This window comes from Micrasema longulum, unplaced genomic scaffold (genome assembly GCF_059751315.1).
Source record: "Micrasema longulum isolate JH-2025_06_02 unplaced genomic scaffold, ASM5975131v1 h1tg001134l, whole genome shotgun sequence".
NCBI classification, from domain to species: Eukaryota; Metazoa; Arthropoda; class Insecta; order Trichoptera; family Brachycentridae; genus Micrasema; species Micrasema longulum.
Window position 1 is genome coordinate 143,126 of NW_028278322.1, and position 16,508 is coordinate 159,633.

The 16,508-nt window shown below is 36.4% G+C and overlaps 1 protein-coding gene across 1 annotated transcript in view; it reads right to left on the bottom strand.

The window, feature by feature from the left end:
- px (MAP7 domain-containing protein plexus) overlaps positions 1–16,508 on the bottom strand; it is a 191,098-nt gene that overhangs the window by 126,139 nt on the left and 48,451 nt on the right. The window contains exon 2 of the mRNA XM_088233624.1: positions 11,478–12,576. Coding sequence (XP_088089750.1) covers positions 11,478–12,531 — 1,054 coding nt within the window. The 5' untranslated portion in view covers positions 12,532–12,576. The remainder of the gene's footprint in view (positions 1–11,477; positions 12,577–16,508) is intronic.

Sequence of the window (16,508 nt, forward strand, 5' to 3'; positions counted from 1 at the left end):
AGTGGATCTTTGGTGTGTTCTGCGAATTTTGCTTAATTTTCTTCAAAAATATCAATGCAAAAAGAAACGCTTTCTATAAACAATACCGCTGTTCAGTGAATTATGAATGATGAGACGTGGGTGTATAAATATGAAGCGGAAACATGACGACAATCTTCGAAGAGGTGTTTGCCAACTGAGCCAAAACCTAAAAAATCAAGGCAAAGTGGCTCAAAAATCAGGGATTTTGACCGGGATCGTGGTGTTATGCACTTCAGTTTATTCCGATAGGTCAGACGGTCAAAAAGGAATACTATTCAGTGTATTTTAATTATTTTTTTAGGGAATAACCCGCTAAGCCTCTATTTTAGAGGCTTATCAGCTGGTGAGCAAGAGAAAATGTGAAAGGAAGTCATGAAAAATACACCACAACACCCAGACCATTTGAGATTGCCTCTAATGGTGATTACTTTGAGGGGGATAAAATAAATATTGATGAAGAATTGAGCTAAAGTTACAATATTTTGAGTTTGTCCAAATGTTTGTAGTTAAAGACTGGATTTCACCCGCTAGGGAGTCATTAAGATTAACAAATTACAACAGGGATGGAGAACATTTTAGAGAATTTGTTGAGCTAAAGTTGTTTTTTTTTTTACAAATTCCGGGCCATATTTGAACATAAAGTATTTATATATTTTTTTCAAACCTGGAATATAAAGCCTTTATGAAACCTTTTCAAGATCAAATATTAAAAAGAGCCAATGTCGCATTTATCGCACATCTGTCGTTGTTCTTTGATCACGACAAAATGAGCGTAAAATGTCATGCCACAAAGTGAAAAAGTTTTTTATATTAAAAATATTAATTACTCTGTATTATTTATGGCCCTGTAAAATTCACAGATGAAATTAAAATCCATCGTCTCTCATCATTCTCAAAGATGCCTGCTTTGGCGAAAGCACCTGATGCACTAATTAAACCGAAGCAAGTTTGATTCATCAGAAATATTTACAAAAAACATGAATATAAGGAATCAAGTACTGCCTTCTATACTGAGTGCCCATTATCTATTATGTGCAAAGTGTGATTGGCTGTGTAGGTCAGGGGCAAATTATTCTCGGCATAATACAATTTTCTGATAGTGCATTTATGTCTATCTTGATTCCTATTTATGTATTATTTAGCACTGAACTTCTTCGTTGGACTAATTACTGAGGAATCTCAATTATTTCTGAGATAAAATAAGTAAATAATTTAGAATAAAACTTCTCCATTACAGCGGTGAAAGCTGACTAGTTGAACGGCAAACAAAGTGCGAGAAACACACCCCCAAAAGTGGTCACCGCACATTGCATCATCAGTGCTAATGCCAATATTCAATTTGACAGCCAAAAATCTAAGCCACTTGCTTCTAAATTGAATGTGAACGTAAACGCGTGTGTCCAAGTAATTAGCGCATATGCATGTCGAGAGCGATACACATGAGTCGAATTTCGCTAAACGTTTGATAAAATAACACATCAGAGCATTTTAATAAAGTAAACATACCATGAGGCCAATGTGTCGGATGTGGATCGATTTGTTAATTTATCCATTCATATGCATCGCCAAGGAATAAACTTGTACATTTTTTTTGTAATATTTATATTGTTTTAGTGGTGTACACAAATAAAAAACTACCGACCTTCGGACCAACAAGACTCTGATTGTTGCCATATTCCAAACTTCATCATTCCCCTTTCTGCATCGAGTGGTGCATAGGGCACTCCATTTGTAAACCAAATGCAGCGTATTTCTATCATCTGTTACATGAAGGTAAGGTGATCAGTCCCACGCTTTAGATGAAAGCCCAGGAACAGCGAAATATTGCAATGTAATTCTTTTTTTTACTGACAAAATTTCGTTAATTTCAAACATTCAAAATTTTCCTTCTTTTGAAATACACGCACTATCCTGGATTCAAACTAAAGATACGAACTCTTTTTTTCTATGATTTATTTTGTTGCCCTTTAATAATAAGGAATATTTTTGTGTTTTTTAAAATATTTTTTATTTCCTTTTAATTACTATAAAAAAAAATAGCTTTAATCTTTTACAGAATATATTATTTTTTCTTTCTTATGTTACACAAAAATATTATAACTGTCCATTATTTATTATAGGAGCAAAAATTCTTAAACATTTCTTGTATACCCACGAACAGGCCATGCCTTTGTGGGATTTTTGTTTGCTATTTTTACTGTTAATATGTATTTCATGGCTATGTAATTATCCTTTATTTTTCAAATACTCCATTTTACCTCTTATGTATATTGTAAAAAAAACATTTTTTTTTTTTAATTTACAATATACAACCTTTAAAAATAAATATTTCACGTCCAGAATTGAAAATCGGGATCTCAAGAATGGTACGCAAACGCCCCAATCACTACACAACGGGGCGATCACAACTCGATTTCTTTATTATATTTTAATTTCAAATTTAAATACGTAATTGTAAAAGCCTATATTCTTCCTAGATTGGTACAAATCGTAGTGATCGTAGAACAAATGTGCAAAAAATGTGACATTGATTTTCTTTTTTATTTGATATTTAAAAGGTTATATAAAGACATTAAATTCCAGGTTTGGAAAAAAATACATGTACATATATAACTAACCCAAGTATCGAATGATATAATTTTGTACTTGTAATCAAGTTGTGACCAAAAAAATTAAACCGCTCTCGACAATCACATGACGATCATGAAGAAATGTTTATAATTTATCTGTCAATTTCGGCCATTTTGGACGTGTAATTGACTTTTGTCAGACAAACTAATAAGGCGCATATTAGTGTGATCGGAGAATTTTTAAGATTATTCCAGAGTAAAATGACGGACGCCCGCTTTTTCTCATAAAATCAGACCTCACCGATGCCCCAACCACCGTATTCGATGAACTTGGTCCTCTGCGAATTTTTCCTGTTCGTAAAGATGAAGAGGACTATGAAAGGAAAACGTTTCGCGGCCATAGAAGAGATAAAGACCGAATCGTTGACGGAACTGAAAACCATACCAGAAAGAGCATTCGATTTTGTTTCGAGGATTGAAAAAACACTGAGATAAACGTATTATATCCGATGGCGATTACTTGTAATTATTAGGGACAATATTATTATTCTACTGTAATTGGCTTTCTCACAGTAAAGCAACAAATAAAATATAATGTGGCTATTTTTATAGATAAAATAATTAAGGGGATAAATCAAATTTAAAAGGTTATCAAATTCAACCAACAATGTCATACATATAAAATTAGGGATAAAAAAAAGATAAGATTACTAATGAGGAGAAAAACGGAGTCTCAAAACGTATTGTAAAAGGGATTGAAGCTGTACAATGAGTTACCTGAAGAAATAAAAAGCATTGAAATATTTCAAATTAATTTGAAAAAATATATTCTTGAGAAATTTTGATAAAAAATTGTAATACGTCTGGTTATATTTCAAAGATATTTATTGCTTTAGTTCATACATTACATAGAGTACAAGCACTAGGAAATGAAATAAATACAATATCGTTGGTTACACGGGTTGACAAGCACTGATTTTACAGATTGAGGGGCAGCGGAATTATTGTGCACGACAGAGGGTGATTTCAGATGGCCCAGGCGAAGGAACACATGGTTTTTAGACGGCCGAAATATCTCTTGCTAGTAATATGAAGTCTCGCACTGTATTTAGAAGTTAACGAAAGGGCCTAACAGCCAGCATTCTCGGAATCAATTACTATGGTCTGGAGTAATTAAATTATATGTCTGACCAAAGAACCCGGTTGTGCCAAATAAGGCAAGCAAATAGGTTAGCATGACCGTGCAGGGTGAGACCGTACAAAGAGTTCCAGATAAGGGAAGCAAGCTGGTTCCCGAGGAGAGCTCTGAGTAGGTGTCTTTACCAAAAAGTACCAAGAAGATAGGTAAGCAGAAAGGTTAGAAGACGACCCGGATTACTCTGACTTCTGGAGCTAGAAATCCGCCTTATAAAGACCAAACTTGAGGGGGGATGAGAAATTCAGGGGTCTCGCGGGGCATGAGGTAAGCGCGGTGGCTGGAGGGCATCGCATTGGATGCGGTAGAATATGCAAACCTATACCATATGTTAGAGGAGTTGTTAATACGTAACTATCTCGTAAGAGAAGGATAACAATATGCGAAATAAAATGTATAGGGATAAAAGCGCATGCTAATAATGTTATTAAAAGATTATATTAGTTCTTAAGATGTTATGAACTTACATGATAAAGCATAAATAAAGATTTGTATAAATACACGAAAATTCCATGTATTTTTTATCAAACTGTGTATAGCAGGCTCAGCATTTTATTCTTACATCATTGTTTGTCCAATGTATGCTTAATAGATGGAGAGTAGATTACATTGTTAAATTAATTAAAATACCGCAATCAGCTTATGTTTATATCAAAGCAAGTAAAAAAATAATTGATTTAAAAATATTTACAATGTTTTTATCAAAACAGTATCTTAAAATACCACTAAAGATATAAATAACATGGCTATCTGATACAGGGCCGGCGTGGTTAAATCATTCAAATTCGTTTTTATTGAACCAAAATGAAATGGCTCCAAGATACCTATCTGACCTTTGTATTAGGGAAAATACATGTCAAAGAAAATCTACTCCTAGGTCAACGTTTGATTCAGGCAGAGGAAAACTTGTTGAAATCCGGCGCTCCCCAAACCGGTAACCGAGGATTATTTTTGTTTTCCTAAATCTTTTATTAAATTTATTTCAACCCTGGCACGGGTGGCAAAAATACAACGAGGCCAGTAGACTTTCAATTAATCAAACATGTAAACAGACAGAGTCGCCAATGTGACACCGCCCGGGTCGCGTAGTATCTGTATCTCCATACTAGGGTCAGGTGTCAAGGGTCAGCCGGGGTCGAGCGTAACATACAATGATGACCCCTCCAGCCAGATTATGACGCGATTAGCGACCAACTCGCCGTAGTCTGGATTGAAAAAATCGTTAATTATTATCATTTTAATTTATCATCGCGAGCATCCGTATTGTTGCTAGGAATATACTTAATAACCATTAATTAGCTATGATGTGGTCTAAGATTAATCGCAGGCTGGATTCAAATTAACATGAATTTAATAACAGTATACTGAAGTATATAATTATAATTATATTATAATATTCTTTAGCCCAAAAATGTAATTATTCAGGAGGCAGATTAGAATAAAGTATTCATTGAATAGATGTGATTTTACAAATTAATATAAATTTTTGATGAATTCTTAAAATGAATATTTTTTGACTTCATACATAAATTTTTGTTGTTTTTCTGTATACTAAAAGATATTCCTTGATTTACCTAATTATTTATATTTTGGAGACATTTTCTTTCAGTCATAAATAAATATATGCACAAAATGCAGGTTTCGTGATTCCGAAGATTTAAAAACAGAAAAAGAACATGAAAATATGTGCTTCTCAAGTTATGGTCAATTTGTTGCCAATTAGTCTTAGAAATGGCACTCCCGAGAGAGATGAGAGTACTCCCAGAGGGGTTTTACATAAGATAATAGGTATTATTATTATTTATAAAGCCATCTGGAAGTACATATGCTTAATAATTTGATGTGGCTGAGATATGCCTAATATACACTAAAATTATTCTGCTAGACAGAATTGGAGATGGACATTGTCATCTCTACGTATATATAACAAGGACAAGAAATAATATCATCGCCAATATTCCTCCTTTTGACACAACTTCTGGTCAAAGGTGTGAGGATTATTTTTCAGCCAAACTGTTTACTATGCTTCCCCATTAAATTAAGTTAAATGATAAGCCTGTTATACATTGATTTCCCACACATTCGCCTAAGTCTAAGAGACCGCATTTCAACCGTGTCCACTCGGCTTTCACCCTTCCTCTGCCAGTTCCATGTTTCACTTGCATACATAAGTGTAGCTACACATCAACGGGGAGGGAGGGTTAAACGTGAGACTGATCCCATTACTTTCCATTTTTTTTACCAATCAGCTGGTGATGATATATGTACAAGAAACCAATTTTATTCAAGAATAATAAAACAAAGATGTATGTTATTATATCTCAATATCCTGCAGACATACATAATACAATGTTAATAATTAAATAATAAAGATAAAAATAATTGCCAAATGTTGCGAAATCACTAACACAGTTCTCGATTGCCACTTCAACCACCCTGCGGCCGTCCAGTGATAAATTTGTAGCTATCGCGTAAACTAATATATTTAAAAAACCGGGGTCAAATGTTCAAATGTACAATCGGGCGTTGTGACCCGAGGAGAGATACGAGCAAAATACGGGACATAGTTGAGGAGGTGAAGATATGAAGAGAATAATGACCAATCTCTAGTGTGATAATGACCTAACTTCTATCTCAGTCCTACAGTTGAAGGGTCTTAGCCGATTTACTCACTCGTTTTATCTCGGTTTTTCCATTTAATGAGGAAGTTCAGTGCTACGGGAAATTGGATATGAAAAGTGTTTTCTTACACGTGATAAAAATTCAAGCATTCAATTGTACAGCGAAGTTTCTCAAAAATGTAGAAAAAATCAATTGAAATAATTTTTATAAAAATGTTAATGTTGTGATGTGTTTTATTTTTTTATTCTTTTTTGTAAATTTATTGCATAAATAAGTATACGTATTTAATACCAATGAGTGGTACAACTGTTAACTGTCTTCTGTATGCGGATGATGCCGTGCTTCTTGCTAGCAGCAAAGAAGAACTTCAACTCTTGGTAACAAAAGTCTACGATGTATGCAAGAAAAGCGATTTGCTTATGAATGTTGATAAATCGAAAGTGATGGTTTTTGAAAGGGACGAAAATATAACTAAATGTGAGATCAGCGTGAACGGAGATATTCTGAATCAGGTAGAAGAATTTGTGTACCTGGGAAGTATGTTTAGTAGGGACGGAAAGGCCGAGAAAGATATTGAAAGGAGGGTGAGTGCCGGGAACAGGGTGAATGGTGCACTAAAATCTACTTTGGCAAACAAATGTTTATCGCAGGAGGCTAAACTAGCAGTTCACAACAGAGTTCTCGTTCCAACTCTAATGTATGGGAGCGAAGTATGGAATTGGAAAAATGATGATGAAAGTAGGTTAAATGCTGTCGAAATGCGATCCCTCAGGCGAATGTGTGGTAAAACGATGTATGATAGGTGCACAAATGTCGAGATCCGTGAAGTGTGTAAGGCTGAGACATGCATTATTGACAGAATCAAGAAAGGGGTGCTGCGTTGGTTTGGACATGTAGAGCGAATGGACAGCGAAAGAACGGCTAAAAGGATCTACGATGCAAATGTTGATGGATGGAGAAAACGAGGAAGACCGAGAAAGACATGGCTCGATCAAGTCCATCAAATACTTGAAGATGGACATGTCAAAAGTAGGAATAATCGACGTGCGTGCATGAGAAGATGTATGAATGTAGAGGAAGCGAGGTCTGTATGCCAAGATAGAGTGTTATGGCGTTCTATCCTCTCTGCCTACCCCTACGGAGAAACGGCGTGATGGTTTGTTTGTTTGTGAATTAGAAAATTGATATGGAGCGTCCTCTGGTTTATACATAGACATGCCCTATAGTATAGTATTATATGTATTGACTATATGCGTTTACTATACTATATATGTATTTACTATACTACATGCGCCCTTGAGGTATTTTGTTACGAAAATGGCGCTATATAAGTTATCCATAATAATAATTACTATATTTTAGCTTCCGCATTCCGCTTATTAGCGAATATCCATATCGGTGACATTTTTGGTTTTAGTATATATGTCATGAAACAGGGAAAGCTTTCGCTAGCGCGTTTGGAGCGCCATCTATGTATTTGATGGGGAATGTTGTAGAATTCTACATAAAAGTGGCCACTTGAACCCAACCTATGACAGGTCATAAGCCCTGTAAACGCTCGAATATCCATAATCTTGAAACAAAAATTCTACCCATCTCTGTAGTGATATAAATCATTGTTTATTGTTTGTTAAAGTCAAAAACATTCAAACTATCGTGTAGATTTTATAATTCACTCTTTTCACAAAATGGCTATTATCTCAGTTTAACTTTTCTATGGCTGGCTGCTTTCTGTATAACTACGTTTAATTATTGTTCTGCTTATTTGTTGTTTCTTCGTATCTATTGTTTAATTTTGTATGACAGTGATAGTTTCAACAAATAAATAAATGAGCATAAAAAGTACAGATGGGATGGTTAGTAAAGTTGCACATTAGTGTCACATTTTACATGTATAATGTGCAAAGTGTATGTTGTATCATCATTCGTATGAAATAATAGCCCGAGTTGCATCATTATGTAATGTAACGCATCAGCAAACAGATGCATCGTACTTTTGAGATAATGGAATTGTGCAAAGTGGAAAATTTTACAAACTCCTGAAGGTGGAATATCGGTTATATCAACATAACTGCAAAAATGAGTCACTTCAGCCCTAAGGAAAATTGGACACAATTAAAGTTTTTCTTGGGATAGGTAAAAATTGGAGCATTTAATTGTAAGGCAAAGTTTCCTGAAAATGTACGAAAAAATAATGAAAAAGATTTTAATAAAAACAGACTACTTTGAATGACGTCACTGGAAGATTGGAAGATTTCGCAATATGGCATGGAATGCTCTCCCAGCAGAGGTGCGAGGCTGTGAGAGTGAAGTGATGTTTCGGAAAAAACTTAGAACCCACTTGTTCTCTTAATCATTTGAACGAATCCGTAGCATATGATAACAAAATAATTTAAAAGCTTCAATTAAATTTATTTATCATTAGAATCAATTTGTAATACGCCCTTGAGGTATTATATTACAAAAATGGCGCTATATAATTTATCCATAATAATAATAATGATGGACCTATGGGAAGAGCCGAATGAAAATAAGTGGAAAAGAATCTCTGACATCACACACATTATTTCAGAAATACAAAACTTTAAAAAAATCGTAGGGCTGATAATACGATATATAAAAATTGAAAATTTTTTTTTTTGGTTCAGTTTAATAGTATATTAACAAATAAAAAAACGAAAAAAAAAAACTGAACTTCCTAATTGGAAAAACAATCCTACTTTCCTTCATTCATCCTCTACCATTCCCTTCTTTCCTTTACTTCCCTTCCCACTGTCTCCTTGCGTAGTCACTATTTCTTCTCTTTTATCGAGATTATTGTTTTAATAACTTAATATTTAATTTTTTTTAAACAGTCGCTTTATTTTGTAAAATATAATTTAAGTTAATACATAGAAATGGATGACTGGCCCTACCATGTATTTTTTTTTCAAATTAAAAGCATTGTGACCCATACATCTTTTTGCATTCTAATCAAAATCAAAATAAAATAATCAAGATGCCACAGAGAGGGAAAATATTTTCGAGACGGGAATATGGAAGTTTAGACATTTACAGGGCTTATGACGTGTCGTCGGCTGGTTGGCCACTTTACACGCTGCATAACATTAACCATTCTTCCTTTATTTAAACATCCACATTTCCACAACTCTTCTATCTGTTGACTTTTATGAAAAAAAAAAACTTTCATGAGAGTAAGATTTATCTAGCTGAACCATTTTGCCTACTAGGCAATGCCTAAAAACAATTTTTCAAAATTTATACTTCTCATATCAGCTGGTTAGATCAACAATGTTCTGTCCAAATGTTTGTAGACTGGCAAAAATGTTTTCCCTCTCTGTTGCAACAAATTTGGATCTAAATTTTTTTATTTAATTACTATAAAATAAAAAAGTACTTTATAATCTTTTACAGAATATTTTATTTTCTCTTTCTTATATTACAAAAAAATATTATACCTGTCTATCTATTTTAGGAGCAAAAATTCATAAACATTTCTTGTAAACCTACCCACGAACAGGCCATGCCTTTGTGGGATTTTTTTTTCCAATTTTTACTGTTAATAAGTTTTTCATTGCTATGTTTTTATTTATTTTTTTAACACATTGTAGTCGGGCGCTTCGAACAATAGACTCTAGCCTATAGCGGGTGTTTTTCGCGATTAGCACAAAAATATATCGCTTTCTTAAAATTGACACAATTTCTAAACCAAATAATATTTTCGATCGAAATTTTCAAAGAAATCATATTTGACATTTGATCATCAAAAATAAATAAATTTAGGTAAAAAGTGGTCAATAATTGGTTTTACTTTGCATAATCGGTCGGAACTATCTATGATTTCTTCATTGTTAGAAAAATGCCACGCTTTCCATATCTGCCGAAACCGGTCTCTGGACATCGTTTTAGCAAAATAAGGAGTTTCGGTTGTTGGTTCAGTAGACCAGTACTCGTCCCTTATATCCTTTCGAACTTGTCCCATCAAAATAATCAGCCCCAAAAACTTTTTCATTTCTTTCAAAGTAATATTTTTCCACTTTCCCGATTTTTTATATAATTTGTAATTATGTGAGTTTTGGTGGTAATATCTATTAGATTCGTTTATAAAATATTCAAACAAATCATCACCGATAAATAACTCTATCGCATCACTTACAGTTTGAGGACAATGGACATTTGAATTCAAACCGCGGCGGCCTAAAAACGATTCCAGAACTGGAGGATTATCAAACGATGACCACTCGTCCACATCCTCATCTGAGCTCGTCTCCGAATCAGAATCACTTTCAATAGTGCGACGGTGAAACGTTCTAGGTCTTGGTATTTGTTCATCATCACTCGGTTCTTTGTCTGACAACTCTTCAATGTCATCATTCCATGAACAATTAGATAAATTGTCGGCATACACTTCATCGTCACTATCATTGGCTTGTAAAGACATTTTTGTAGGGGTAACGTCCTATACAATGCTAATATATTCAAATAAGAAAATACCAAGCAGTAAACAAAACAGTGCGAGCGGTATGAAAAATAGTCCAATACGTGAAATGACTCAAACTAAACTGGAGATTGAGATCGCATAAAACTCTAGATTTTTGGCGACGCCTTTACAAGTGGCACACTAGCCAATCCGGACAAGGCATCTCAAATAACGTCGACAGACTGTCGCCTAGCACCCCAGGTAGCAAATCACCCTTCAAGGCGTTTTATTTCACGCTGATAACAAACCCGTTTAATGCCGTTTCCCGCCAACAACCGACAGTCGACAAAAACGGCATTTGCCGTGTCCCGCGGTTGACCGACAGTCCGCGAAAAACGGCAAATGCCGTGTCCCGACGACAATGTGTTAATACTTTTTCATATGCTTTATTTTTCGAATACTCTGTTTTATCTCTTATGTATATTGTATAAAAAACAAAAAAAAACAAAAAAATAACTCCCTAGGGAGGAAATCCAGCTTGTCCATGATGCTTTGGAAATACTCAAATCAATCGTCGGGAAAACGAGTTTATCTCGGGGTTGTGGTGGAGTAAAAAATATATATTTTTGGAAAGAAATAAAAGTCTTACCCGTGAACCCTTTACCGTCGACCCTCTTGAGCCAGTACATACGCTGCGCGTGCGGGCGGCCCTCGCGCTCGTAAGCGTCCCACTGCTGGCGGAGCAGCGCGTGGCACAGGCTGCACACCAGGCGCACGCCGCCCGCGCCCCCGTAGGGCCGGTAGCCCGCCGGGGGCGCGTGCCCCTCCAGGAAGGGGTAGTGCGCCTCGCCCGGCGGCGCCTGCTCCGCGCGCGCCACCACCGGCCACTGCTCCGCGTGCCCGCGCGCGCCGCACACGAAGCACACGCTCACGTGCCGGCCGTGCTCGCGCTCGCGCCGCCCGTCCAGCGCCTCGCCCTGCTGGTGCTTCAGGCTGTAGTCGCGCCGCTTGTCCGCCACCTCCGGCTTGGCGGCCGGCTGCTTCATGCCGAAGTCGGCCTTTGCCTGCTTCGCCCGGGCATACTCCCGCCGCTGCTCGACCGCCTCGCCCGGGTACTCGGCCCTCCTGGGGTCCATGAGCTCCGCCTGCTGCTTCACGCCGAGGTACTCCGCCCGCCGGGTGTCCGGCATCTCTGCCTCGGCCTTCACCGCCGCGTAGTCCTGCTTGGCGTACCCCGGCCGGGGCTCGTCGCCGGGTTGGTATTCGCCCGTCCTCTGGCCGGGAGTGTCGGGCTTGCTCGCGGAGTAGTCCCTCCGGGGATCCGCCTTCTCGCTGATTTGCTTGACGCCCAGATATTCAGTTCTGCTGAGGTCCACTTCTTGTTCGGGCTTGGGGCCCTCGCTTTTGATGCCGTAATGGTCCGCGGATTTGATGACGCACGGTTCCTGCTTGGGTTTGTAGTCTTGGTACCGCCGCGGGTCGCCGTCGGCGGGCGGTTTGATGACGCCGGCCGCATTGTTGGCGTACTGCGTGTCCCTCGGCTCGTCCTTGGGCGGCGGCTTGGCGTTGTTGGTGAAAGGCGGCGGGTGGTCGTGGTAGAGGGGCTTGTCTGCCTTGTCTGGCGGAGGCTCTGGCGGGTGGAAGGGCTGGTCGGGGCGCGCGCCCGCCAGCTCGCTCTTGATGTACGCCTTGGCCTTCTCCATCGCGCGGGGAGGCCGGGCGCTACGGAGCCCGCCGGACACGGCGCGCTGAAAAGGGACATAAGACTCAATTACTAAAACGAATGAAAAAAAAATATATATCTTAGGAAATTGAGAATCGTCGAGTTTTCGTCACGCGAGTCGCTCAGCGTAATGTAAATACCACCAGGACCCCGATTACAATGGGAAGTTAACATTTATCTTCAATTTTATCTACAAAGTAAAATTAAGTTTTCTGTATGAAAAGCAGAATACGCATACATTTTTTTCTTATAAACATGTTCAATAATAGGTTACCGACAAGGATACTATAAATATTCACGCAAATATACTCATTTCCGTACACAAATATCGGTTTTTCTTTATAGACAGTCGAAGATAACTCCTGTTTACTTCCCATTGTATTCGGGGCCCTGGGCCGCGATTACAAACGCCATCTTCATCGGTACATATCGAGACGGTATAAACTAACATCGATATTGTATGAACTGAAATGTAAATATTTGTATGAAAATTCAAAGTATATTGGTCGGTAACATGTAATTGAACATGTTTAGAAAAACAAATTGTAAACATATTCTATTTTTCATACAGAAAACTTAATTTTACTTTTGAGATGAAATTGAAGATAAATTTTAATACGGACCCTGGGCCCGTATCCGTATAAACTTCCGTATATCATACATTTTCGTACATACATATCAATTTTACTTCATACCGTCTCGATATGTACCGATGAAAATAGCGTTTGTAATCTGTAAGTTTATTTATTTATGCTTTATTAAGTTAGTTCATTACAACTTTAGTACTAATGTAAACTTTGGTAGCATTACATTTTATTTCAAAATTCATCGACAACATTTTTTTCAAATTGATTTGAAATATTCCAAGGCTTTCGATTTCATTTTTTTTTCAGATAACTCATACAGTTTTCAACACTTGTACAATGAGTTTTTCTCCTCATTGGTAGTCATATCATTTTTTTAAATATAAATAAAGATGACGCGCCAATATATGCAGAAATATGAACGAGAATCAAATACTTCTAAAAATACGTCTAATCCACCGTCTGTCACGCAGAACAAAAAAACGTCACAATTGCAAATAAGTACGTATTTTAAAATGAAGCTTATAAAATGGCCGTACATTCATTCATAAACGGATAGTAAACAAGAATCACGTTGAAGTGATAAGATAAGGAGCTGGGGCTATACGCAACGCGGCATACACACTACGGGCCTTACTCATAAACTTGGCATAAAGTTACGCCTAGGTATAGTGGTAAATATGGATGGGAATACCACCCTTATTATAGTGGTAGAATAAGGATGGTATTCCCATCCTTATATCGCCGATATGCCTAGGCGTAAGTTTATACCAGATTTATAAGCAAGGCCGTCAGTTATACACGAGTGCATATCAGAAGCGAGCGGTGAGTTTTTAGATTGGTAAGCTACGAAAATTCAGATAAAATGTCCATAACGGGTTTATTCCCACTAAAGGATTTATACTGATACGCTAATATTATGGATTAATAATAATAATAATACGTTATATGATTTATTCTACAACAAATTATAAATAGGCTTCTTAGATCATTAGCTTTAATCGGGTTGTGGTCCTGTGGCTAGTGTCTCGGACTCACGGACCAAAGGTCCGTGGTTCGAATCCTACTCTACCCCAACTTGATTTCCATTTTCTAATAGTGAGTTATTTACAACTCGTTGAAAATGGCCCTCAAAATTAAATATTTGGGTAAATCATAAGAACGCAAATGTTTATTTTTTTTTTAAAAAGTATTATTGTAACTTCGGTGTTAAAAAACATAATTTATTGGTTCTCTTCTCACACATAACGAGTGCATATAATGCTACCTCACTTGGACGATCTTAAGTTTTATTTGAAAGAATAATAGCCCTTATGAAGAAGTGTGGAAATACTAAATTGCATTAAGGAAAGCTACAAGATTTTACTGTAATCGCAAGTGTAATTTTTCGAACGAAATTCTAAAATTTGAGGTTTAGAGACGTAATTAGATTCATGACATTTCTTCAGCAGAGTAATCTCGTGTAATCCAGTAGTAATAATTTCGGCCGATAGAGGCAACTGGCTCGCTGTATGGAATATGATGTAAATTTACTAACCCAAGAAATGCAATGTATTTTTTTGTGTGAAATGTTTTTTTCTAATAATAATGTAACAAAAAATATTACTTTCGATGTCGAAAAAATATGGTAAGCTGCAAATAATCGATAATAAGGAGAATTCGCCCCTGGCATCTATCATGCGTCGTTTTCGCCATTCCCATTTTTGAGATTCGTCGGAGAGATCGCATTTCGACAGCATTAAACTACTTACATAATTATTTTTTAAATTTTATGTAAAGGCTATATTTAATTTAATTTAATCATAGATTTTGTATCTTTTTGTTTCAATACGTTTTAATACATTTTTTTATGAATATCTCAATACAAAGCAAGATGGACAAGATGAACTTTGGAAATAGGCGATTCATGTATTATAAGATCGATGTGTGGGAACTATTTTAAACAACAATAAATAATTAAATGCTACACAGCGTACACATAATACTGATAAACCACCAAGGTTTGCCATTGCAGAAAATAATTAACAGGGCCGCGATAACAATGGGAATTTAAGGACGTCATAACTTACGAAGATACACTACCGAACCCCCCCCCCTTCAAGTTTTGAGGTAAGTACATCGGTATGTACCGACGGGTCTAGTACCTCACGGCACACATATCTACTCATTAAAAGTGACAAAAAATTTGTTCCGTCGAGCAGTTTTTGCTTTAATTACAATTAACTTAATTTTTCAATCGATTTGAGGTAGCCATTTTTTTTCTAAGAAGCCTATTTATGAGAGCAATAAGTAAATTTTGAAGTTGAATTAAATTGTACCATAACTGTCAGTTTTGAAAACGACCGGCAAGATTCACAGATAATGTGACTAGATTCTTCCCTATTAGTATATAAGAGCATCTAGCCGTAAAAATGTTGCCACTATAAAAATAAATGAATTTATTATTATTTTTCATTTGTTTTACTATCTTAAAAGAGCCGACTTTGTAATACCTCGGTAGATAAATACAGAAGAAAGTTAATTTTTTGCTTGAATTGGGATTTATTGGAGTTTATAATCGCTTTGAAGTAGCCGCTCTTTATCACAGAAGCCTATTTGTAATATAAATGATAATTATTTTTAATTTGAAGGGAACGCGGACTTAATTTTCGGGGTCATTCATTGGTTGGATTAGATCATATGAGGTCGAGATGACAAGTCAGTAGAACATACCGAGGTAGATAGAAATAGTGCAGAAGTTGAGTATACCGTCTCGGTATGTACCGATAAAGATAGCCTCTACAGGATGTTCTTTAAACCCTGTTACATCCGAAACCACGATGATCAGTATGGGCAAAAAGACATTAGCATATTTAAAAAAATATTTAGAACACAGATTTTTTTTAAATAAAACATTAAAAAAAACAAATGGTTGCTTACTTCTGCAGGGCAGAAGTGAAGGGAGTGCGGCGCAGTATCAGACTCCCCTTTCCCCCCTCCTCGTTTCTCCCCTGCAGAAGTAAGCAACCATTTGGTTTTTTTTAATATTTTATTTTTTTAAATTTTATTCGTTTTAAAAAAAAATAATAATGTGCCAATATGTCTTTTTGCTCATACTGATTATCGTGGTTTCGGATGTGACAGGGTTTAATGAACACCCTGTATAATCGCGGCAGGTATAGCTATTTATATTTAATGTTCTGAGCTTAGAGACTGCAGACGGATACAACGTTTACAAGTAAGTGCGAATAGAGTAATGCATAGTAATTTTATAGTGAATATTATACCGGTTAATTATAACGTAATTAATTACTTAATCATGGACATTTGATAATCTCACTACATAATATTATAGAATTAGTATGTCATTAATACTTTTCTCGCTAATGCAGCG